Source organism: Littorina saxatilis, linkage group LG2, assembly GCF_037325665.1.
Source record: "Littorina saxatilis isolate snail1 linkage group LG2, US_GU_Lsax_2.0, whole genome shotgun sequence".
In the NCBI taxonomy this organism is placed as follows: Eukaryota; Metazoa; Mollusca; class Gastropoda; order Littorinimorpha; family Littorinidae; genus Littorina; species Littorina saxatilis.
Window position 1 is genome coordinate 55,017,261 of NC_090246.1, and position 27,752 is coordinate 55,045,012.

General features: G+C 40.0%; 1 protein-coding gene across 1 annotated transcript in view; it reads right to left on the reverse strand.

The window, feature by feature from the left end:
- Positions 1-49: 49 nt before the first annotated feature.
- LOC138959289 (uncharacterized) overlaps positions 50-27,752 on the reverse strand; it is a 56,252-nt gene continuing 28,549 nt past the window's right edge. Inside the window, exons 8-9 of the mRNA XM_070330698.1 lie at positions 26,300-26,587; positions 50-25,905 (exon numbers count right to left, since the gene is read on the reverse strand). Coding sequence (XP_070186799.1) covers positions 25,225-25,905; positions 26,300-26,587 — 969 coding nt within the window. The 3' untranslated portion in view covers positions 50-25,224. The remainder of the gene's footprint in view (positions 25,906-26,299; positions 26,588-27,752) is intronic.

The window sequence follows — 27,752 nt, forward strand, 5'->3', positions numbered from 1 at the left end:
GGTAAACCACAACAAACATATGCACAAACACACACAAGGTAGGCTGTAATAATTTCATAAAGAGTAAATGATTTAATTTCCAGTACAATTTTGATTACACAAAAGAAAGTAAAATGAATACAAAATTCAAAAAAATATATTTCTCTCAAAACATGTTTTTTGAAATGCGTAAAATGGGCAAGTTTGTGTAGGCCAAAAATATCATTCATAACTATGAAACAAGTCGCGTAAGGCGAAAATACAACATTTAGTCAAGTAGCTGTCGAACTCACAGAATGAAACTGAACGCAATGCAACGCAGCAAGACCGTATACTCGTAGCATCGTCAGTCCACCGCGCACGGCAAAGGCAGTGAAATTGACAGGAAGAGCGGGGTAGTACTTGCGCTGAGAAGGATAGCACGCTTTTCTGTACCTCTCTTTGTTTTAACTTTCTGAGCGTGTTTTTAATCCAAACATATCATATCTATATGTTTTTGGAATCAGGAACCGACAAGGAATAAGATGAAAGTGTTTTTAAATTGATTTCAAAAATTTAATTTTGATAATAATTTTTATATATTTAATTTTCAGAGCTTGTTTTTAATCCGAATATAACATATTTATATGTTTTTGGAATCAGCAAATGATGGAGAATAAGATGAACGTAAATTTGGATCGTTTTAGAAAAAAATATTTTTTTTTACAATTTTCCGATTTTTAATGACCAAAGTCATTAATTAATTTTTAAGCCACCAAGCTGAAATGCAATACCGAAGTCCGGGCTTCGTCGAAGACTACCTGACCAAAATTTCAACCAATTTGGTTGAAAAATGAGAGCGTGACAGTGCTGCCTCAACTTTCACGAAAAGCCGGATATGACGTCATCAAAGACATTTATCAAAAAAAGGAAAAAAACGTTCAGGGATATCATACCCAGGAACTCTCATGTCAAATTTCATAAAGATCGGTCCAGTAGTTTGGTCTGAATCGCTCTACACGCACGCACACACGCACGCACACACACACATACACCACGACCCTCGTTTCGATTCCCCCTCGATGTTAAAACATTTAGTCAAAACTTGACTAAATGTAAAAAGATGCCATACTAACCCGGAGCATAATACATACATGTACCACACATAAATAAAATTAAAAAAATTAAAAAAAGGAACGCAAGCAGTAAAAACCAAAGATAGAGAGAAATTAAAGCAAATGGATAACAGTTTATTAACACGGGCAAACAAATGTATAACACAGCTTAAACAAGAAGGGCAAAGCCCATACGACTCACATGCTTGACCTAAACCTAGCAATGACATCATACACTAAGAACTGCTTTACACATTTTTCCTACCAAAATACATGTGACCTTGACCCAAGGTCAAGGTCATCCAAGGTCATGCAACACAAAGCTGTTAATTCAAGACATAGGAAGTACAATGGTGCTTATTGGCTCTTTCTACCATGAGATATGGTCACTTTTAGTGGTTCACTACCTTATTTTGGTCACATTTCATAAGGGTCAAAGTGACCTTGACCTTGATCATATGTGACCAAATGTGTCTCATGATGAAAGCATAACATGTGCCCCACATAATTTTTAAGTTTGAAACAGTTATCTTCCATAGTTCAGGGTCAAGGTCACTTCAAAATATGTATACAATCCAACTTTGAAGAGCTCCTGTGACCTTGACCTTGAAGCAAGGTAAACCAAACTGGTATCAAAAGATGGGGCTTACTTTGCCCTATATATCATATATAGGTGAGGTATTCAATCTCAAAAACTTCAGAGAAAATGGGAAAAATGTGAAAAATAGCTGGTTTTTAGACAACATTTATGGCCCCTGCGACCTTGACCTTGAAGCAAGGTCAAGATGCTATGTATGTTTTTTGGGGCCTTGTCATCATACACCATCTTGCCAAATTTGGTACTGATAGACTGAATAGTGTCCAAGAAATATCCAACGTTAAAGTTTTCCGGACGGCCGGCCGGCCGGCCGGCCGGACGGACGGACGGACGGACGGACGGACGGACGACTCGGGTGAGTACATAGACTCACTTTTGCTTCGCATGTGAGTCAAAAAACACCTGTGATAGTTACATGGCTATTAGGGCAACAACAAACAAGAAGGGCAAAGCCCATACGACTCACATGCTTTACACATTTTTCCTACCAAAATACATGTGACCTTGACCCAAGGTCAAGGTCATCCAAGGTCATGCAACACAAAGCTGTTAATTCAAGACATAGGAAGTACAATGGTGCTTATTGGCTCTTTCTACCATGAGATATGGTCACTTTTAGTGGTTCACTACCTTATTTTGGTCACATTTCATAAGGGTCAAAGTGACCTTGACCTTGATCATATGTGACCAAATGTGTCTCATGATGAAAGCATAACATGTGCCCCACATAATTTTTAAGTTTGAAACAGTTATCTTCCATAGTTCAGGGTCAAGGTCACTTCAAAATATGTATACAATCCAACTTTGAAGAGCTCCTGTGACCTTGACCTTGAAGCAAGGTAAACCAAACTGGTATCAAAAGATGGGGCTTACTTTGCCCTATATATCATATATAGGTGAGGTATTGAATCTCAAAAACTTCAGAGAAAATGTGAAAAATGTGAAAAATAGCTGTTTTTTAGACAACATTTATGGCCCCTGCGACCTTGACCTTGAAGCAAGATCAAGATGCTATGTATGTTTTTTGGGGCCTTGTCATCATACACCATCTTGCCAAATTTGGTACTGATAGACTGAATAGTGTCCAAGAAATATCCAACGTTAAAGTTTTCCGGACGGACGGACGTCCGGACGGACGTCCGGACGGACGGACGGACGGACGGACGGACGACTCGGGTGAGTACATAGACTCACTTTTGCTTCGCATGTGAGTCAAAAAGTTGTATGTTTCTGGTCATCCGACCCTACCTAGTTTTTTCCCGCCGACCCCAGACTTTTTTTAGGGGTCTTACAGAATTAAAAAAAATTGGAATTGGGTGGGTGGGTTAGCCATCAATTTGGAATTTTTTATTTTTTTTGGAAACTCAACAAAATATTATTTTGTAACCTTTCCCACGCCTGTTGTGAGTGACATTCCTTGGTATTATTAATACAACGTTCAAAGAAAGGGTAAACAACCCAGTAAACATTTATGGTGCGCCGCGCATGCATTCACCGTCGCTTGGGCGATCCCACCTGCGCGGACATACGCCGCGGAGACTACGCGCCGGTGCATTTAAATTCTAGGTTACACCATCGCCACTGTCAATGCGCCATACCGACGCCGCGCAGTTCCAAAATGCGGGTGTATTTGTTTTGCTTGGTTTTTGTTGTTGTTGGTTTGTTTGTTTGTTAATTTTGTTTTTACGTAGAGCCGAAAGGTACATCGGATTGTGGGTTGGTCGTGCAGACGGTAGGAAAAAAACCCAGCTTTAAAATGTGAAAAAGTCCAAATATAGCTATTTCTTTAATTTAATTCGGCGGCTAAACGGCTCAAGCGATTTCAAAATCCTTTTAAGACAGTATCATGCTATTGAAGGGGTACACAAAAAAAAAATTGGCAAAACAATATCTGGCCCCTTACGGCAAGCAGCTTGATTTCCCCAAAACGTTTCACGAGAGCGGCGTCCTAACCGTAAGAGCTAGCGCCTGCGGATTTTTTGTGAACGAAGAGGGGGGGAATGTGCTTATGAAAATCAAATTTTCGAGAGCCTATAGGTCTTGGTTTTTTTTTAAATGAATTTAGTGGGGGGCGTCGGAAAAGATCTGTTTTCAAATGTAAACACAGTACGGATAAAATAATAAGAAGATATATAGATCTGTTTAACCAATCACAATGGAACTCCAAAATATTCCATAGATTTGTTTACTTAATTTTTAAAAGATAAGTTCGAAACATTATCATCTGATAAGTCGCCGCATAACCTTATAGGTTCCAGCGACTAGATATTCCTGATCCTGTTCCCCGGGTTTTCGAACCAAGGGCGGCAACTGTGCAACCATAGACATGTACGTCATCATGATCTCCCCTTATTATGCGTTATTCATCGTCAATAATTTGACCGTCTTGGTGAAATGGTAAGATATATCTCTATATAGCTATTCTGATGGACACGTGGGGGGATTCGGGGGCTGTGATTGGATGGTCTCACACATCCCTTTTCCGATCATCAAAGCATAACGCTACGAAAGTTGGCCATTTTTGCCGATATCCAAACGATATCGGCAATAACAAAGACGCATGGTTCCGGTTTCTTCCACGTGTATAAAGTACACGCATACCTCGCCAGGCTTGTGTCTGTGGCTAGTCGACAGACGATGCAATTTGCTTTGTGTGTGTTTTTGTTGTTGCTTACTGTACATGACATACATTACGTGTAAAATCCAGTTCTTTAACTGGCAGCAAACCTTGCAAATTTCCAGAAGCTGCAATCTGAAGCGACCTATCTCTGATTTTTGCAGACGATCTCTCCAATCACCAATGTTTAGCACAAAATCAGCAAACTCTCCTGTCACATAGAACGTCCATTGTGTAGTGCAATGTTGAAATGAAGTTACCGGTCTGAAACATTTCGTCGTTTCTTCTGAGACAATCCTTGTTCTCTTATCATCTACAGATTTACCGCAGTCTTCACCACGCGAATTCCCAACAGAAGTCAGACTTTCGAACATACAATCTACGTAGGCAAGCATGATACGTCATAACGTCATATGATTCCTAAGATATTGACGTAATGCTAAGCATCCGGTTATCTTGAGTTTTCTCCGTAATACATGTCCGTGGGTTTTTCAATGTTCGGTTATTTCCGTGGCTTCATGCAGAAAGGGAACCGTCGTCTGCAATCAATGACATGGACCATTCTGGTCCTTGTTGCTGACAAAAACATGATTTTAACACAGAATTTAATGTCAGAATAGCTATATAAACGCTATTGTGTTTTCATCGTAGCAATAGGGTCCGATATTTAGACTCGAACAAGTATAATGCGACTCGTCTTCGACTCGTCGGCATTATACTTGTCTCGTCTAAATATCGGGCCCTATTGCTACGCTGAAAACACAATAGCTGTTAATGTTTTTTACATGTAAAAATACAGTTATAGCAGTTATGTACAAAAATAAGCAGCATATGCTCTTTTCGCCAAAGTAAAGTCTTTTTTTCTTTTGGTTTCTTACATGTGTCACAGCACACCGCAAGCATTTAGGCGAATAGCAAGTGAGTGGTATATATATATTATCAATTGTATAGTAGGTAACGGTGTTAATTACACGTTTTCCATTTGTGTCTTTAATTATTGCTTGATGCCATGTATGATTATACGTTAATTGGATCTGTGATCCAAACATGCCTTTTGGTCAATCTCGATGGCAGTTTATTCCACTCGCCCTACGGGCTTGTGGAATAAACTTCCATCTCGATTGACCAAAAGCCATGTTTGGATCACAGATCCAATTAACATATATATCTCGACATTCACTGGTCTTAGGGTTTTTGTTTTCAAAGAAGAAAGAAACTTGCTTGAACACGACCACTTCTCCGAGCAAAATCAACAAACCTAATCACTCGCATTCCACCTCAAGGTCTCGGCCAACCAAGACTATGGCATACTCATAGCAAAGCCGCCGAATGGTACCGTAAACCAAGAATAGTGACGTAAGAGAATAGAATGTCGTCTTTTGATTTGGAACGTGACGTGTTTCAGAACTTCTTCTGGACAACTCGGATGGTCTTCTGCGTAGTGGTTGGCATGAGATTCTTTTTCTTCTTCGACAGTTCATCCTCCGAATCCGATACTGTAGCAAAACGTTTCATCTTTTGTTTCACTTTCGAGTATGCGGACGACTGAACTTGACCGCTAAAAAGTAGTCCTTTCGGTATGATTACGCCGAGTCTGAACATGAGGTCTGAACATTGTTTTTAGGCAGGATCTAGGTGAAAGCGAGGCTGTTCTTATCTCTGTGTACAGTCGAGAGAGAGAGAAATACATGTCGAGACATATTACAATATTTCTTTCAAGTCAACAGTGTGTCCAGTTAGATTGCGTACATGCATAGTCATCATAACTCGAATTTTGTTTTCCTTCGAATTACTTGGGATGCGCCGCATCGACTTCTAGCATGCATGTCACCTGCTCCAGGCATGGTCACGCGATGGTCAGGCGCACCATATACGCATGCGCCGCGTCGACTAGTGGACGACTGAGGCGCATGCACCAAAGTTCCATGAGGCGCATGCACGGCGCAGGTGTATGGTGCATGCGCGGCGCATGCGCGGCGCACCCAAAATGTTTACTGGGAAAGGTGTTCAGTATCATGTCAACTTGCTAAAATAAGAAATGTGAATATAAAGCAGTGGCTGAAGGTTGCGAGGGAAGAGAATTCTTTCTGTCTTTATTTGGTGTTTAACGTCGTTTTCAACCACGAAGGTTATATCGCGATGGGGAAAGGGGGGAGATGGGATAGAGCCACTTGTCAATTGTTTCTTGTTCACAAAAGCACTAATCAAAAATTTGCTCCAGGGGCTTGCAACATAGTACAATATATTACCTTACTGGGAGAATGCAAGTTTCCAGTACAAAGGACTTTTTTTTTTGTTTCTTTTTTTTTGTCTTTACACCTGTTCCTTTGTCCCGTTGTGCTCTCACACCGCCCCGTCCCTGCACTCACTGCTCCAACCACCTCTGAATTTCGTTCCACTGCCAGACTTGTCGATTTTACAGACGCTCCAGGGGGGGATGTCAGGTCGCTGCGGTAGGCTACCCTCGGAAGATGACACTGCACTTCTGCTGAGTCACTTCAACGGTGTTCAGTAGTGGGTCTGTCCCAAGCTGACGGACGCAGCCTACTACCTACTATGCCCCCTACAAACGACATTGATTTTAAGTCGCGGAGCCAGACTGAGTGAGCGTCCCCTCCAGAGAGCAGACCGCCACCACGTCCCCCCGTCGACCCCCCAAAACGTCACACGTTGAAGACTGACAGCAGAACTACTATTCAGGGAAGGATCGAACAGGAACACTGAGACCAAGGTCACCATGAGAGCTCCGGGCATGAAGGGCCACAAGAGCAAGGACAATTTATATTTTGGATGATTAATGAGATAAGGATGATTATAATGATGCTTTGGATTTCCAATTTTTTGGTTTGAGACTACGTGACAGGGCAGCACTCTACACTTAATATACCCTGGCGTCAACCAGGCCCGAGAACTGCCGCACCTGCGGTGTTGGTCGGGTATACAGAACCTGAGCACCATCAAAGTCGCATTCGTTAAGTGAATGACACTCGGCTGTGTGATCCCAGCCTTCCCATAGGAACCATAGCACTTCCACTCTGGGTAGGAGCCGACCGTAGCCCGAAAAACCCACATGACCCTGATGGGATTCGAACCCACGACCACCCGGTTCTTACATACTGCTTGACTAAAATCTTTACAAAAATTGACTATATTCTATACAAGAAACACTTAACAAGGGTAAAAGGAGAAACAGAATCCGTTAGTCGCCTCTTACGACATGCTGGGGAGCATCCGGTAAATTCTTCCCCCTAACCCGCGGGGGGTAGGGAAGAGAATAAAAGAGCAATTGAACTGTACTCACCACTAAACGTCCATTTACGGTAGTGGCGAGTACAGTTCAATTGCTCTCTGTTATTAAAATAAGAAACCCGAGTTTAATAATGCTCACTACATGGTGTATGTGTGGCCGGTGGATTTGGACAACTTTTCCCGCATAGACGAATATCAAACCACTGAAAATGTCGACTTCAGAATTAGAGTGCATCTTTCAAACACCATCTTCTCGGTATGAATCCTTCGTCAATATGTACTGCCAACTTCACAAAAAGTCCTACAAGGCAGAAGCTGGGGGGACAGGAGCAGCGTGAGAAGGAGGCAATCTTGTTCGACAGCAATCTGGCTGTGCTCAGGGGCGGATCTGGGGGGGGTGCAATGGGTGCAAATGGCGGCGTATGCGCACGCATACGGATGTTGGACCAAAAAAAAAAAAAAAAAAAAAAAAGAAGAAGAAAAATGTATCGCCTGAAAATAGCACTTTACACGCTCAGATTGCACCAGATTGCACAATTTTGCTTCCTTTTTAAAAAAAAATTCCGGGGGGGCATGCCCCCGGACCCCCCTAGCATGCTCGGCGATTCGCGCCATCGGTTCCGCGCTTCGCGCCATCGGTTCGGCGCTTCGCTGATAAGATACAAAAAAAAAAAAAAAAAAAAGAACTTTGCACCCCCCCCTTTCAAAACCCAGATCCGCCCCTGTGTGCTGTCAAACGTCCTTGAGTCAAAGACATTTGATGGCCACCAGGTGAGACCAGTGAAGGTGCCATGCACAACTACGGTCCATGGACTCCAACGGTAAAACGACTACGAGATACTTCAAGGTGGGCATCTCCACAGTGTATTCCACCCCAGCCCTTGCCAAGATTGACAAGGAGTGGCAGCTATTCTCAAAGCACATTGACAAGCGCCACTACTCTGTCATCTTTAAGAAGTGTGGTGAACGTGCCTGCAGCCACTGCTTCCAACATCCCATCGAGTGCAGAGATGTGCTGGATGCACGACTTCCGACGCCTGAGAAGGGAGCGCTGTTCTATGCTCAATGCCATTAGCAGGCGACAGCCACTTCAAGACATACCTGGAGCTGAAGACAGCGGGCCCAGACACTGCCTACACAACATCACTGGGAGTTGGTGGTGTGACTGGCCGCTGCACTGAGCCAGGCTGCTGCTGGCTCTTCGGCTCTGCTGCAGATGGAAATAGACACACCCGCCTTGTGCACAGAACGTGGCAAGCCTGAGTCTGACCGTGACATCGACGGTACTCCACCAGCCAAAAAGACCAAATACTACACCACCTGCAGAGTTTGTGACAAGACTTTCCCCAGTACCTCAACAAGCATAAGACAGAAACTGGACATAAAAAGCAGTAGCAAGCGATTTCATTTTTTTTGGTTTTTTGAATGGGGGGTGGGTGGGTGTGTTCTGTTGATTCCCAATTTTTTTTTTTAGTTTTTGAGTTTTTTCTTAATTGTAATAAAAAAGAAGAAAAAAAGCGTCAAATCGAAAGTAACAGACGGCAGACGACACAAGGGGGATAACCCCGCATCCCTTTTGTCTCATTTGTTTTGTAATGTGTTGTCTTTCTCTGTGTATAGTAGGTCCAGTCTCTTTGCGTCACTGTATAGTTATTTTCTACCCTGACCAAAATATTTTTTTTTAAAAACATTTAAAAAAAATCCCTACCTACTCACCCTATTTTTTGTATCCATGTTACCAGAAACATACAACTTTTTTTTGTGTGGCCTTGTCAGCATAGCATTGAATCAAAAATACTTGTACTGATAATTCAAACATTGGAAGTATATGTACGTACCAACGACATCTAAAGAAAGGACTAGCAGAGTCTGCCTCCTGACCCCGCTAGCGGGGGCGAGTGCCTTACTTGCAGAAAATCACTTTAAAACTGACAAAGCAATCAAAATGGAGGTACTACTATTTTATGGACTTAGTGTGAAAGAAAATAATAATTTTGTGAGAAATTCTGTGCTTTTAATCAACATTCTTGCTTCTTTTCTGGCTCTCATCAATAAATCATAGACTTTATTAAGAAAGAATTTTGCTTGAGGCATCTATTATCAGGCATGGGAATTGAAAATTGTAAAAAAGGCTGAAAATGTATAACTGAAGACGCGAAGCGTCAAGTCGACGGCGCGAAGCGCCTAGCCTTACTAGGGGGGTCCGGGGGCATGCCCCCCCGGAAAAAAATTTCTCCAAAGAACCCAGATGGTGCAATCTGGTGTCATCTGAGCTCCAAGTTTGCCATTAAATTCTGTTTTTAGAATCAGAGTTTTTAGTACCAATTTTTGCTTTTTTGAAGGAAAAAAATATATACATGTATTATATGGTTTAAATTTGTTAAAAAATTGATCTGTTGAGACAAACAGGAAAATGTAACTTGTAACACAATCTGTGCAATCTGGTTTACTTTCAAACATAAAAGTTCAAGTAACTGAGGCGGGCGGTAGCAGTGCGTGAACAAAGTACGGAAAGTTTTCGCGGGCTTTTGCGCAAAGGCAAAAGTAACCGGTGCTTTTTTTGTGTGCATCCCCCCTTTATTTTTTCGGCGGACACTTTTGCTTTTTCGGCGGAACAACAAACAAAAAATCGGCGGAAATCCGCCGTTTGGCGGACAATTCCCATGCCTGATTATAGACCAGCAAATTTAAAATATAAGCTTAGTCAACTTAAATAGTCAGTCCAATACAACTATGGAGATAAGAAGGCAACAACACGAATAAAAACGCTGTAATACTGCTGCATAGAGACACAAATATATTTTTTTGTACATACTCAAAAATTTCTCAAAAGAGTATACAGAAAGAGATACATCAACAAACTCATAGTAATTGTCTGATTAACATAAACATAAACCAACATTTTCTGCAACTAACATTCTTGTAATGAAATAGACCTCAATGTTAACACTGAATCAATATTTTTATAGTCCTTCTCTTTATTTTTGAGTGCCTTTTAAGCTTATGTTCCTTTCTGAATGAATTGAATGGGGTGAACAATTTTGCTGTTTTGGCATATGACATAAGAAATCGCAGAAATGCAGGACCAGAAATAGTACAGCCTTGTGCTAGCATAATAAAGTGTCATTAGCAGTTATTGTCAGTAAGTACTGGTGTCACATGACTGATGTGAACCAGTTGATTGGCTAATGGTGATGCGCTAAAACTGTTAGCGCACTCCAAGAGTGCGCTAACTTTTCCACAGAGCGTATTCTTCCGCCCTTTGCCTAAGCAAGACTGTGCTCTCATCCTCAGAATTAATTAATGACATGTAGCTTATATTCTCCACAATACCAAATCAGCAAATGACCATAAATTCCCTGCTTCTCAATTAAAGCAGAAGTGGGTTTTTTTCTGACAGATTGCATGTGCCTGTGCCACAGATCTAAAAATAGAAGCCGCTGTGTTTCATCTCATTTTTGCCGACTTGCATAGATTCTTCTCATATGCCGTGTTAGTGGCATGTAGCTTATCATCCACATTACCAAATGATGAGTTAGTATACAATTCCCAGCGGCTAACAGAAAACACAAATGTTATTCCGATAACGTACCAGCATTTTGGAAGACTGACTCGATCGACTCTGTCATACGTAGCAGACTACACTGAATACGACTGCATCAGTTCAGTAAATGAATGGTTTCCGAATTATTATTTCAAGGCAAGAACAATCGTAATCGAAAACGTGTAGGGTTCAGAACGTTCTTACCATATATAAGACTAATTACCAGCCTGCCTCATGCGTGCAGACTCAGTGCAGACTGCAGTGGTTCGATTGCCCTAGCCTAGCAGACGACATAAACCCCGCTCAGCAAATTAACATGTTGGACAAATGTGAACGAAAAAACGATGGGGATATAATACGTGTAGGGTTCAGAGCATTCTTACCGTTCATATTTAGTATCAGACTCCCCGATGAGTGAAGATACAACACGAGAAACATGCCACATTTATTTTGAAAATGTGCTAACCGTCGACCTTGGGGGTAAGCCAATTCAAGGGGAGTCACTCTGCACAGTCAATCCGTCGAAGCTCGACTTGAGGTTTCGAATCGCAAATAACTAAGAACACAGTCCTTTCTCCGAGTTCAAATCAGGTCTCTCTGAAAGATCATCACTGTTTAGCTTAACGCTACGCTGGAATTTACCAACAGAAATTAAAACAAGAGTTTGCGTGTGATGAAAGCACGACACACTTGAGACAGCCCACACAAAAGTAGATCTACGACCTGACCACACAGTTATGCCTATTCAAATGCGCGTAGCAAAATGTGCGTGTTGTATTTTCTTTTTTCTCTGGCGGTACCGACAATATCGTTATTGAAACAATCCCAGTGCACTAAGGGATTTATAGAGCAAATCTCGAAAATAATTATTGAACTCAGCGCTATCAATAACTTAAAAAATTACATTGATTTCTTCTGGAAAAAGGTAAAAAGTACAAATCTTGACAGTAATTATTGTTTAAGCAGTATTAACAGCAAAAGAGCAGTATACCAGCAAAATAGAGAAAACAACCGAGGCTGTTTACCACATACAGTACAAGTACAATACTACCCAAATTCCACTCACCACCACACTTCACTCCACAACTCCCAAATTAATTTTTCCTCATTCCCATGCCTGAATCCCGTCTTGGGATTGAATGACACATGAGCAGTGACCTTTAGTCTGGTTTTTGACTCTCCGGGCAAACTGAATTTCAACTACAATTAGCTTTCAAAATCTTCCACAGTAGTGCATGCGCCAAGTTCTTTCCGTGTAGATACTGTGTACAGTTTATACATTTGGTCTGGCAATAGTACGCTTTAGCTACTTTTATCCTATGACTTGGCTTGCAGCATGTCAATGAATGTTACTCTAAGTGATATCTTCCACTTTGCCCATGTTGGCTCTATATTCCATTGAAAAACAGACAGAAAAAATGATGCAATACGAGTCTGAGAGCAGAATAAAAATGGTTACCTTTTTAATAAAATCATTTATCACCTTGCACATACCAATCCATTACAAGGTATTTCACGGCCTCAAGTAACAAACTTCAAATAATGATGAAAATATGTAAATATATATATATATATATATATGAGCCTGTGCCAAAACGTGGTCTGCCGAAAGAGCCGACATGCTCATGCATTACTGTTCATCAACCGCACTTTCAATCGCAAAAAGCACTGAACAGTTTGAAAGCATGTATGTTAAAGACATAGCAAAGACAGTTTCAGAAGCTTGCATGCATTACACCTACATGAAAAAAATAAAAATGTTAGCCGAAACGAGCAAATCCGGCGACTTAAAAGTGGGACATTCCGTACATGGTGTTTTGTTCGTCCGCGGTCCAGAAATCTCCGTCGGCAAGTTAGAAACAGTGCCCATAATATTGATAAATGTACCCTAAATTACCACGAAAAGATGATGTCTACGAAAAAAAAGATGTTTATTGGCAAAATATTTGACGTCAAAAACGTCCATAGCGATCGTAACTCCCTGTGTCTCCAGCGAACTCACGATACGTCCCTCGATTTTCGAATCTACGAACGTCATTATCGCAACCGAAAGTTGTAAGCAGCAGTAAATAAAAAGTTTTATTTGATTTGCAAACAATTGATTTCAAATAAAAGTATTTTAAGTAGTTTTGAGAAGTTTTTAGGTTGAATGCAATTTTCATGTCTTTTTGTTACGATCGCTCAATATTCAATAACTTATTTTAAATGACCGCGGAAGTATCGGGGCTGCTGTTATAAATAGCAAAAACGTTACACGCACGCAGTTGGACTCCATTTTGCTACACGGATGGCCGACTTTCGCAGGGAAGGTAAGTTTTCGTTTCATGTCTCCTGTTTGATGAGCGTTACGATCGACATAAAGTTACGATCGACTCAAAATTCTTCAAGTTTTTTACTTATTCGCTGTGTTATAGCTAGTAGCAAAGAATATGTTCTGGGTGATTCTTCCTTTCATATTTTAAGCATTTGTCTGGACTGAAAAAGTTCGTTGAAGCTGAATTAAGACACAGGGACAGTTTGGGTCTTCGTTACGATCGATCCATATTCTGTGATGTCTTTGTTACGATCGACTGAACATTTTCACGGCTAGCAATAGCAACAGCAAACAATGGTTCCGCTTGGATTAGCAAGTAATGTATGAGTTTTCGGACTTGTTTTTACATTTAGTCAAGTTTTGACTAAATGTTTTAACATAGAGGGGGAATCGAAACGAGGGTCGTGGTGTATGTGTGTGTGTGAGTGTGTGCGTGCGTGCGTGTGTGTGTGCGTGCGTGTAGAGCGATTCAAACCAAACTGCTGGACCGATCTTTATGAAATTTTACATGAAAGTTCCTGGGAATGATATCCCCGAACGGTTTTTTCTTTTTTTCGATAAAAACCTTTGATGACGTCATATCCGGATTTTTGTAAAAGTTGAGGCGGCACTGTCACACCCTCATTTTTCAATCAAATTGATTGAAATTTTGGCCAAGCAATCTTCGACGAAGGCCGGACTTCGGTATTGCATTTCAGCTTGGTGGCTTAAAAATTAATTAATGACTTTGGTCATTAAAAATCTGAAAATTGTAAAAACAACATTTTTTTTATAAAACGATCCAAATTTACGTTCATCTTATTCTTCATCATTTTCTGATTCTAAAAACATATAAATATGTTATATTTAGATTAAAAACAAGCTCTGAAAATTAAAAATATAAAAATTATAATCAAAATTAAATTGTCGAAATCAATTTAAAAACACTTTCATCTTATTCCTTGTCGGTTCCTGATTCCAAAAACATATAGATATGATATGTTTGGATTAAAAACACGCTCAGAAAGTTCAAACGAAGAGTGGTACAGAAAAGCGTGCTATCCTTCTTAGCGCAACTACTACCCCGCTCTTCTTGTCAATTTCTCTGCCTTTGTCATGAGCGGTGGACTGACAAGTCAAGTCAAGTCAAGTTTTATTCCAATAAAACCCCGTGAGGGTACATGGACGATGCTAGGAGTATACGGTCTTGCTGAAAAATTGCATTGCGTTCAGTTTCATTCTGTGAGTTCGACAGCTACTTGACTAAATGTTGTATTTTCGCCTTAAGCGACCTGTTCTTGGTTTGGTTGTGAAATATTTTTCGAGAAGGCCACTCGGGGATCTTCTTGCGTCAATCGTAACGCAAGACATGTAACTCTCACTGTGTCTCGATTACGAGTGACACAAAGTATTTTTGGACAGCTATGCATTTACATACGTATGCCTTTCTTTTCTATTTAAGGTCTGCGTTTTACTTTTAACTTTTGGAATTGAGAGTTTAGGGTTGTGGTTTTTTTTTTTAATGTTTGTAGCTTTGATTTACGAGGAATGCATGTCGACCGTAACTTTTCTTGGGAAGAACACAGTATTGTTTTATGTCCTTTGTTACTTGTTTTTTTAGTTACCTCAATTACCAGCCTTGTAAATAAATGACTCTGCAGATGAAAGCATATTAATTTATGGTGATTGTGTCAACTTAGACACATCTCTTTGTAGGAAATCCAGTACAGTCTTAGTTCTTAGGACTGATGTTAGAAGTGGTATTGTTGCTCTTAAAAGTGAAATGTTACATTTATCTGGGAGAGGTAGAAGAGACAGGGGTCAGTGCTGTAGAAACTGCACTTGAACATGTCATTAAATTCTAGATGTGCTGTGGGCAAATATTTTTCTGTCTTGTACTTGAGCCTCATTTCTTTTTCGTGATTGTAAGGTCTGCGACTGCAAGTCAGATTGTCACCCCAGGCTGAACGAGTCCGGAAGCAGAACAACGAGCGATCCAAAGAGTACAGACAACGGCTAAAGCTGGACCCTGAACGCTACGATGTCTGCCATGAACGAACTTTGGAGAGGAACAGAAGACATGCTATTCTTACACAAACACGTTTGCACCCACGCGTATGGCTTTGCTTGCAAAGTACACCAACTTTTTGAAAAATACACTCAACGTTTTGGGAAAGTACTCTTGCCTCGGGTTTAGTGTAAACAGGTCTGCATCTGGTTTGGTCTGACTCCCTTCTGACAGTGACAGTCTGGCAAGTTTGCTGATCATGCATAGCCCGAGTAGATTAATTTATTTGATGGGGGAAGCCAATTTTACGAACTTTGCAGTTATCATTATCATATTATTTTACATGTAGGCATTGGCAGCTAAAGCTATGTGTGAAAGCTGATCTGTGATTTTCTCTAGTCTTGTACATTGTGGTACTTTGAATGCTTGTGTGTATTTATTGGTAGAGGTGCACATTTTTTTTTAAATCTCTGATTACCAATTTGTGATTGATCAAGTCTTGTATTTACCTTTGTAGGGTGCTAGTGTGCCATGTGTTTCTTTGATTATGTGCATGACTATTTGAGAGTGCAAGTGACACTTAATGTGTGGATGTGGAGGATATTCATGAGATTGACATTTCCCTTGGGCGTTTGTAATTTTACCTTGTTTTCTCCATGAACTTGCGTTTTAATTTTTCATTTTTATTTAACCAGTTTTGAGTGCAAAATTGTTTGTTTAATGACTTTTGACTCGTTCAGACTGGAATGTAATGTTCACGAACATTAACTGCAGGAACTTTCTGTATAAGCTGATGGTGTAAATATACCACTATTTGGGAATGTTTTGGTTAGTTTTCTGTTGTGTTTTTGAGATTCTTGCCATCCATTTTCCAATGAATTTGTACATTTGAAGACATCTTATCCTTATTTTGCACTTCCTGCATGTAACACCTGGCATTTTGGCATTTCTTATTCTCTTGTCACATTACAGTGTGTGTTCCTGACTTTGTGTGTCAACCGGAACATGAGACACAGTGCCATTTTCATGTCTTCCTTGACCCCGTTACAGTTGACACAGCAGGGACTAGTTTTTCTACTTTGCTTTCTTTTTCATGTGATTTTGAGGTTTGTTTGAATTGCAAATGATGGTTTTAATAAAATATTCTAGTCTTTGAAACATCTTCTCTGTTTTTAATTTTTTTACAGGATTTCTTGTGACTGGAGTGTGTCAACTGTAACTCAGGACACAGTGATGGGTGTCTTATTTTTCAAAATACAAGGTCCATTTTAGAAGTTCCTCAATGAATCTCTTTTGGGGTGTAAATCTTACTTGCTGAGTAAATTTGAAGCAAATCAGTTAAGAACTTCTAAAGATACGTATGAAAATGCTGTGTCTCGCGTTATAGTTGACACACAGCTATGTTGATGCGTTTTTTTGTTTTTTCGCAAAAAGTAAAGCCCAAGTTATCTTTTTGGTTATGGAAATAGTTACAATATACAAAGTCAATTAGTGTATAAAGATAAGACAGTATTATTTCCAGTTTGGTTTTCAACCCCAAATGTCCCATTTTGGCAAGCACGTTTTGGCACAGGCTCATATGTATCATTGAAAAATCTGTACAGCCATCATATTGTTACAAATAACACAAAAACCATCAAAATTAAACAAGCCAGTTGCAAGTGTGTAAATGGACAGGGAAATATGTAATATTATGTGTATATCTCCTGACAGGCTTGTATAAAAAATGTTTAATCTTATCACCAGGATCAATACAAGGAAAAGTATCACCGAGAAAACTGCGGCATAGTGGTTGCATGCAAATGTACATGTCCCATGCATATTATCTATTGAGGTAAAGAAAGAGAGCATAGGAGGAAGAGGGCACAAGGATGGGCAAGGAAATATAAAAAGACAGTAAAAAGCGAGAGAGAAAGAGAGAGAGAGTGTGTGTGTCAGTGTGTGTCCGTGTGTGTGTATGTGTGTGTGTGTAAGCGTAAGAGTGTAAGCATGCGAGAGAGTGCAAGCATGCGAGAGAGAGTAAGAGACACTGAGTGTGTGCGTGCACGTCCGTGTGCTGAACTTGCGAGGTGGAAACTTAACCATATATATATACATGTATATCATTATATATACATTCTGCACATTATCAAAACCCTCAGCAAATTATGCACTTCAGACTTTTTCATAAAAAAGTCCTACTCTCTCATCAAAGCAGCCTTCACAAGGGAAGCACACATTGATCATAGAACCATTTCCATAGCAAGTACTTAAAGCTGCTGTCCTCTCCACAACACATTCACTTGATAATCCAAACCTTTTTGTCATAAATCAACAGGTGTCTATAGTTAAGACAAAAACATCAATTAAGTTTAGCATGAGATCTGAAGAATTTGAAAACCAAATCAAACCACTTCAGCAAACAAACAAAATCAGCCAATAATAAGCAGAATTAAAAGTTAATGGATTGCTGCCCGATATGTCAGTGGGCATAAAGGGTAGTTAAAGTAAGTAAATACATGTAGTTTTTGGATCATAGTACATGTAGTTGCATTTCACAGTTGTGAAACAGAACTCAGCAGGAAAAATTCAGGCATGTAAATTCATGGCACATGTTAAAATAAAAATTGCACAGATCGGTTACACAGTTTACATCACAAGCCATTAACCTCTAAGGAATGTTCACAGACACATGCCCACACTTTCCCCACCTCCCCAAAATAAGAAAAGTTAGGAGAGGAAAAAAACAGCACTCTGACTTGCTTGTTTGACAAAAAATGTTTGCATCAAACTGCCCTGTTGCAAACTGTGGCTGAGAGGCTAGTAATAGAACGTAAAATCTAATGGGCGCATTTACTCAGTTAAAGCAAGCGCTCGTAAAACCTTCTACTTGCCAGACTTACATGTGCTTTTAAAACATTTGGTTACACTGTTCATAGCAGAAATGCCATTCGTCACACTGCAGTGGCTGTGCTTTTTTGTGTTTTGTTGTTTTGTGTTTGCTATACATGTATTTTTTTTTTCTTCATTTCTTAGGCCAAAAAAAAAAAATAGGTCTGTTTACGGTAACCCGACCAACCCTAGTTTTTTCGCGCGACCCTAGACTTTTTTTGGCATTTGGGGAAAAAAAAAAAAAAAAAATCTTTTTTTTGGCAAAATAACGTAAAAATATGGTTTTTTGGGAAAAAAAAAAAAAAAAAAAAAAAAATCCCGACCTACCGACCCTATTTTTTTGGCCTATGTTACCGTAAACAGACCTATTTTGTTTTTGGCCTTATGTGTAATGTCTGGCTGTAGAGGTGCTTTTTGGGCAATGGAGACTTGAGCTCAGATAAAAGAGCTTATCTAAACACACATCATCATGAAATCAGTACTTGTATCCAACTAAGTCCATAAACAAGAAAATCAAAGTGTTTTGGTCCCCATACTGACAATTATATCCAGTAAGAACACCAGAAAAACAAGTCGCATAAGGCGAAATTACTACATTTAGTCAAGCTGTCAAACTCACGGAATGAAACTGAACGCACTGTATTTTTTCACCAAGACAGTACAATAATAATAATAATAAGAACATTTATATAGCGCTAAATCAAAAACTTTCGTTAAAAAGGCTTGCTCTAAGCACTTGACATCTAAACTAAAACGTCATTCACACTCTTTACAATGATGTACAAGAACTTCATGTCACACTCTTTCATTCAGTATAGCACCATTCACACAGTTGTTATTCTGTACAAGACAATAAGTTAGTCTAACATTTAGAATGTTCATAAGATGAAAACAAGAGAAAACCAGACTGATTAAAACAACTGCTTAGTGCTAACAAAGCATGAATCTTAATGATAACGTAATACATGTTTAACTGTTAAGACCATAAAAACCTATATGCTAAAATAACTTCGAACTTTTAAGAACTTCTTATAAGATACACAGCACATCTAGATAAACACCAGAATGATAAAACAAAAGGCAACTCGTTAAAACTATTATTAGTATTAAATGCATCAATGTCTAAAACACGAAAGACTCAAATATAAGATACACAATTCGTCAATCCCCGCGAGAAGGAAATCGCTCACCTCCCACGTGCAAAACGTAGTGATATTGACACGCCAGAATAGCGCGGTAGCGTATTGTGCTAAGCAGGAAAGCGCGCTTTTCTGTATTCTTGTTAACTTTCGGAGCTTGTTTTGAATACAACCTATCATATCTTTATGTTTTTGGATTCAGGAAATGATAAGGAATAAGATGAAATCATTTTTGGATCGATTTCTTAAATTTTAATCGTAAGTCTAATTAATCTATTTTCGTTAATTGTGATCACATTTTAAGAGTAACCATGACATATGTATATATTTTTAGATTCAGAATGTGATGAAGAATACGATGCTATCAATTTTAAATCTGTTTGCGAAAAATCGATTTTAATGACAACTTTAATGAGCAAACTCATTAATTAATTTTTAAGCCTCCAAGCTGAAATGCAATACCAAAGTCCGGGCTTCGTCGAAGATTACTTGACCAAAATTTCAACCAATTTGGTTGAAAAATGAGAGCGTGACAGCGCTGCCTCAACTTTCACGAAAAGCCGGATATGACGTCATCAAAGACATTTATCAAAAAAATGAAAAAAACGTCTGGAGATACCATACTCAGGATCTCTCATGTCAAGTTTCATGAAGATCGGTCCAGTAGTTTTCTCTGAATCGCTCTACACACACACAGAGACACACACACACACACAGACACACATACACCACGACCCTCGTCTCGATTCCCCCCTCTACGTTAAAACATTTAGTCAAAACTTGACTAAATGTAAAGAGAGTCCACACACAACAGCAAGAAAATACATAATCATAAATGTAAAAAAAATACATTAAACAATTGTCGGTGGCCTTTTAGGATGTGAAAATCAAGGAGTAAAGGGGAAAATGTATACAAAGACATACCAAAATTAACATTACTATGCTTATTCAATGACACCAGATAACCCTGTACATGGGTGGGAGCCGAAAATATTGCCAGGACTGAACATTTTGGAAGGCCGGGGTCCAGGGGCCGCCAAGGCTCCGGCGGGGTGCAGGGGCAGCGCCCTTGCTGGGGGGTCTAGGGGGGCAGCGCCCCTCAGCCGAAAATGAATTTTAGCATTTTAGGGAGGGTTTAGGTGGCCTCTCCTGACTTTAAATTTTAGAACAAACAAGCATAATATATACATCTTGTAAACTTGAAGGTTTTTGTAACTGATCAGCTGAAAATTCATTTTAGCATTTCATGAGGGGGCTATTTGAGCGTCTGCAGGCTTTAAAACTGATAACAGCAAACAAACAACAAATGGTAGAGAATGCACAAAATCAAGAACCTCTATACTTGAAGATGTTTGGTTGTATCACTCTTGCTAGGGGGTCTACAAAAACAAGTGGTAAACACATTTCAAGAGGGTTTTTTAGAACCCCCTATACAGTCAAGGGAAAACCAGTGCCTGGCCTGTCTAAAAAAACCTCCGCGAGAGGGATTTTGCAGCAAGCGAGAGTGAAGATAAAGAGGGAAACATTTTCTCTGCGCGCGAGCCAGCAAGCATCTTTCTTTCTTTATTTGGTGTTTAACGTCGTTTTCAACCACGAAGGTTATATTGCGACGGGGAAAGGGGGGAGATGGGATAGAGCCACTTGTCAATTGTTTCTTGTTCACAAAAGCACTAATCAAAAATTTGCTCCAGGGGCTTGCAACGTAGTACAATAATTACCTTACTGGGAGAATGCAAGTTTCCAGTACAAAGGACTTAACATTTCTTACATACTGCTTGACTAAAATCTTTACAAAAATTTACTATATTCTATACAAGAAACACTTAACAAGGGTAAAAGGAGAAACAGAATCCGTTAGTCGCCTCTTACGACATGCTGGGGAGCATCGGGTAAATTCTTCCCCCATACCCGCGGGGGGTGATAGCAAGCAGGATGTCTCAGGACTGTATAAGCTTAAACAAAATCTTAAAATTGGAGATGCACCAAAGTAAAAAAATCTTGTTAACTTGAAGGTATTTGTAACTAACCAGCAATTATTTTAGCAATTCACACGTTGCTATTTGAGCCTCTCCTGGCTTTAAAACTGAAAACAGCACACACATTTTTTTTTTTTTTTTTTTGGGGGGGGGGGGTCGATGATCGCACAAAATCAAAAACCTCTATACTTGAAGGTGTTTGGTTGCATCACTCTTGCTAGGGGGGGGGGGGGTCTACAAAAACAAGTGGTAAACAAATTTCAAGAAGGGTTTTAGAAGCGGCTTAAACAAAAACTTAAAATTGGAGATGCCCATAATTAACAATTTTTGTAAACTTGAAGGTATTTGATTTTATCACCTAGTTTTGTCTTTGTTTAAAACAAATGTTTACTATACTGCATTAAAGGAAAATAGCCATGCAAACAAAGCAAACACAGATAATAACAGTCACCTACCTTGTACTACACATTTTTACTTGTACATGTAGCTTATGATTTTATAACTGCAGGTGGTATATTCTCAAATAATTGTTGAACCATAGCTTGAACCAATTGAGAAACAAGTTTCAAGTCAGTTTGTTTCAATTAAACACCTTCAAAAGGGCTAACTGCTCAGGTTATAAAAGAAGGTTTAGACAAAAACAGAAACCACCAGTGTTATATACCTTGCTAATTCTATACACAGTCTTCTGATGCTGCTTTTCAATTCATCATTTCAGGAGTTATATTCAAAAATTATTGTTGAATCATAGCTTGAATTAAAATAGAAATATGCTTAAATTAAGTGTTTCACTTGCAAGCTTTCTAAAGGACTCAATGTATCAGAAGGTAAATACCACTGGTTCACAGATCAGGAATGCACATTTTTTCTACCACACCACTGAAGGTCTCTGAATCCCTGCAAGAGAGGGGTATATAAAGTTGTGGGTGAGCAGAGTTTTCAAATAGATAGCAACTAAGATGCCACATTCGCCAGGATGACATGTCATTGCTGCTCCCCACATGTCACTGGTGAAAGGTAGTTGACCTGTTCACAGAACGGAGTGTAAACTGCAGCTGCCAGGGATTAACAAAAAAAGGTATAAAAAAAAAATGCCAACATTCTTCCTGGGACGGAAATCCGTCAGGGACGGAAGAAATCCCACCCCTGCTGTATAAATCAATTAACGGGGTAAAAACGGTCATACACGTAAAAATCCACTTGTGCTAAAAACATGAGTGAATGTGGGAGTCTAAGTCCATGAATGAAGAAAAAGAAGAAGAAGAATCAATCAACAAAATCTCAAGTTTACGACAGAATGAAACAAAAATTAGTGCACCTTTGAAAAGGCAATGATAACATCATGGGGAAAACAGAAAAAGGAGGAAAAAAACCAACCAAAAAACACCTACTGCTACTTGAGAAATGAGGTCATTTTTTTCCATCATGGAATGCGAGTCAGGCTAACAATGCACAAAGCCAGTCTACGAGTTTAATTATAATTTTTTTAAGTAATGTGAGTCCTAACAATCAGTATTGATAATGCAGGTTGGCATTCAATGTGTTTGATATTCACAGTACCGGTAACTATTTTGATTTTTTTTTAAAAGAATAAAATGACCAGTCCCAAAATAAGCTTTAAGTACAGAACAATTAAACAAAATTGCAGATTAATTTATCTCTTCTGATAATTGCGTAAAGGTTTCCAAGCATCATCAAATCAAGATACATGTACGCACAAAAATGTCTATATTTGTGGACAAATGATTGTCTGTTTCAAGTTTAGACATCAGATCAGACCACCTATTGCTGATCTGATCCGAGTCCTCTTTGTGCTGCCATTTTGAGCAGTATGTTTCCTTCCAACTTCAGCCATGTTTGTTTTTGTTACTACAAAATTATTACAGCAATGGGAACACACGAAAGACATTTTTACCAGACACTCGCAGCCTTCTGCAAAACAAACCAGAGACAGTGTGAAAAAGAGACTATTCACTCAAATTGGACACACAGCTAAAGATTCCGATATGCTTGTTAACAGATATTTTCCAGCAGCTCCTGACAAAAAAAATGCCATGCATGTAAGGTTGTTTTTCTTACTCAGCTTTATTTGGGCTTTTCGGATGTGATTGACAAATATTTTTAAGGGTCCCTGAAAATTTCATCTAGATATCTTATGGTTTTTGTTGGCGTCTTTAAAGTCAATGGTTGTCATTTTTCATACAGGTCAGGGTCAGTTTCCCCTAAACTATTTCACGACAAAGAACGAAAAATGTAACGTTCGCACAATCGGGGAGTTGTAACCTGTGAAGACTCACCCAACATAAATGTTTCCATGCAATCATAAAATATGGTGCAAGTTTTTAAAAAATATGCCTGCAAAAGACCAAGAGTATGAACACTGTATCTGAAATGAGATAAGGGATACATTGGTTTTTGATTTTTGTTGTTGTTGTTGTTGCAATTTTCACCTTCAGGAGCTGGCACTGCTTTATCATCCTCATATTGGCTTTAACTACATTTGGTGTATTTCTGGCTTCTGTCTGCATAGTAAATCCAGGCAAAGAGTGAACGGTATCTCTTTCACATCATCTCCTGTGGAATCTCTTCACAAGAACTGTACCGTATTTGACGGATTACAAGCCGCACCGTTTTATAAGCCGCACCCCCGACTTAAAAAAAAAAAATGGGACGAGCCACGTATAGGCCGCGTCACTATATTAGCCGCCGTCGACAAAAATATAATCAGATCGTGTCAATCAATCAAAACAACCAGGCAAACGAAAGTACGGTATTTGGCGAAATCGGCTCCGAGAATAAACAAGTGAAACAAAGAAGAAAAGTGAAAAAGTTTGAAGAAAAATATCACACACACAATTTGTAACCAACACACACATGTAGTCCCGCCCGGAATAAGCTTTTTTGGGATGATTTACGACTTTTGCGCACTTCGAGCAGACGAAAACACAACATGGCGGCTCTCGCTCCTCCAACTATCGTGAGACATAAAAAAACGAAATCTCGCGCGCGCGAGATCCTGATACATCCGGTGTTTCTCTGTACGCTATCTTGGCACGACGACTTGTTGACAAACGAAGATTCGCGAAAGAAAGAGAAAAGCGCCGAGTCTTGAGTAGAGAGCTAATAAAGTACCGGTAATCGCTAATCGAGCGAAATGAAAATCCGCGGCGACTTCCATTAGGTGAATGCTATTCAAGTTTAGGTAACGTTTTAGCCGCATCTTTTTATAAGCCGCAATGCGATGATTTTTTTTAAAAAGTCACGGCTTCTAGTCCATTAAATACGGTAATCAAACTTCTCTTAGCATAAACTGCACCATCAATCTCGAGTTCATTGCACAAAGCACATCAAAAACATTCTCTACAACTGAGGTCTGCAAGTTTAATACGGGGGAAGGTTCCAAATCATTATGGGCCGGTGAATTACTACTGGAATTCTTCTTATAATACACTTTCTCCATTGGAAAATAAGGTGCCAATTCCTCTCCAAAAATTCTGGTACTCATTTTCAATTTAAAAAAACAAACATAATTGTAATGTCTACTCAATAAAACAAGACAAAAAAGAAATCCGTTTTTTTCCACATACCAAAAGTTCATATTTCAAAGGAGATTTCAGAGGTCATCTTTATTCCTTCACACAGCTTCGTAGGCATATAATTATATAACCAACACTTGCATTACAAAACACACACAAAATCCAGAAACTCCAGATTGAAAAGCTGTTTACTCATAGGAAATGTCTTACCTGAAAAAAATATTTTTTCTATCTCAAAAATCCCCAAAGATTTGCGATCAACATACACCGGCTGATACATAGCAGGCACAGGTCAAAGCAATGATTCAACAGCTGCTTTTCTACACACTTTGAGCAGATGAGACACTGATGCAATCACGATCCTCCTCATTCCCTGGATGCTGGAATTGTATGTAATAAGCATTTTGTCCGGGGTACCCCAGGTTCTCATGTACAAGTGGGTAACCGGTTTGATCGCTGATAGCCGATCTCTCTTCCTCCGGAATATTCTGTGATCCCTGCGGTTGGAACAGCTCCTGCATTCTGTCTTGCTCGTAGCGCTCGTTCATCACGCGAAACTGATCGCTGAGCGTCGATCCCTGATCCACTTCTGGGGGTCGTTCTCTTTCAGTGTAGGCAGAATAAGGCACGGTGTAGGCGCTTTGTGCCTCAAACTCCGAAGGTGCAATAAAATCACTTTTGGAGAAGACGAAGCTTGGGTTCTCTAAACCATCAGGCACGAACTCACAAGGAGCTTTATGGGCGTGGGTGGATACTGATGAAAGTCGACGCTGGAGGATGCCAGAATTCCTCCCTTCAAAGAAGCCTGACTCCTCGCTGACTCCGGAGACTTGGGTGTCGTAATCTGGCTTGTCTTTGCCGCTCGTGTCGACAAGCCTGCCAAATTTCTCCTCAAACCAGGCAGGGTGCTCACATTCGAATGCCATGGCCTCGCTCACTGCATTGAGCCACTCTTTCCCTCCTTGCAGCTCCTGCACATTGCCCTGTAGTGGCAAGTTCACCTGAAACACATCACACACATGAGAGCTGGACCCAACAGAGATAACAATCAGAGAATTCAGGCTGTCGATCTTTACCATTAGACTGGTGCTGAGAGAAGTGTGATCTATGACTGCAAAGAGGCAAGCAGACATGCTACTCTTCTCAGTTAACTGGGGTGAATAAATAGTACAAATCAAGCATCTTTTTAAGCAACAACTGCAGTAAAATAAATCAACAAAGCAGAAACTTCAGTAATTTGCACATCTGTTAGCTTTCTGAGTAGAGTGCTAAGTATCCATTGACTTACTTTTCACGCTCTCTTAGCAATTACAAACTCGAAATGCTAGATCCTATCAGCCACTGTACGGAGCATTCCTTTAATTTCACAAGAACATAATTCAGCCTAGGGCTCACCGTTGACAAGTTCATGTTGTTTTCGTCCAGGCCATGAATGTGAAGGAGACAAGACTTCAATCGGGTGGGTAGCAGGTAGAAAGATGGTGGCAGTGCAGAGATCGGAAGACGGTGCTCAGACGCAGTATGCTCAAAACGGACCATCATCACCTTGGAAACATCTTCCCCACTGGCGATCTTGCCACAGATGTGCTTGATTCCTGGTGTGAACAGGTCCCCCTCCGGACCTAGGTCGGCTTCTTTGTACACCTGCCCTTTCTGGAAGGCTTGGTACTGGCGACAGGCTGCCTAATGAACAAGAGAAACATGTGTCAAAAAGGACTGGAAAAAGTACGGGACAGCTTTTACTGTACTGGGAAGGAAAAGTGAAGGGGTGGTAAGTGAGAGCACGTGTCAAGCATACGCATCCCTTACCGCCTTTCCTAATAAATTATCGGCCGTACTCAGCATCGGGGATGGCACTATCTTTCTCAAAGCTCTTACCTTCAAAAACATCAGAAATAAATATTTCAAACCTAAAGCTGCTTACCTTGAAAATTTGACTGAGGTCAACCCCACTTTTACCATGTATTGAGATGACCTTCTTCTTCTGCGTTCGTGGGCTGAAACTCCCACGTACACTTGTGTTTTTGCACGAGTGGAATTTTACGTGTATGACCGTTTTTACCCCGCCATTTCGGCAGCCATACGCCACTTTCGGAAGAAGCATGCTGGGTATTTTTGTGTTTCTATAACCCACCGAACTCTGACATGGATTACAGGGTCTTGTCCGTGCGCACTTGGCCTTGTGCTTGCATGTACACACGAAGGGGATAAGTCACTAGCAGGTCTGCACATAAGTTGACCTGGGAGATCGAAAAAATCTCCACACTTAACCCACCAGGCGGCCGCGGCCGGGATTCGAACCCTCGACCTTCCGATTAAGAGGCCGACGTCTTACCAACCCGCCACAGCGCCCGTCTATTGAGATGACCAAACCCTGAAGGCATATAGTTCTACTTTAAATCACGACCCTGCTGCACGTGACCTTCAAAAATTGATAAGGGTCAACCAGACTTTTACCATGGATGGAGACCACTGAACCCTGAAAGCATATTGTGAAGTTCCGAAGCTCTACCTCAAAAACATCTATAATAACCTGAACATAAAGCTTTTTTTGGTCAACAAACGCACAGTTCCTGCTGAGTATCAATTATACTTCTAATGATTCCTCAGGTGAATAAGCGAAGAAGAAAACAAAACATTCAGTTTTGTCTCATTCAGGAAAGGAGCTTACTTCAGACGATGAAAACGTTGGCCAACCCAAAGGGTCAGAAGTGTTTTTGATGCTATTTTAACAGAAACTGAACAGTTACCATTATACATTCTTTATTTGGTGTTTAACGTCGTTTTCAACCACGAAGGTTATCTCGCGACGGGGGATAGAGCCACTTGTTAATTGTCTCTTGTTCAC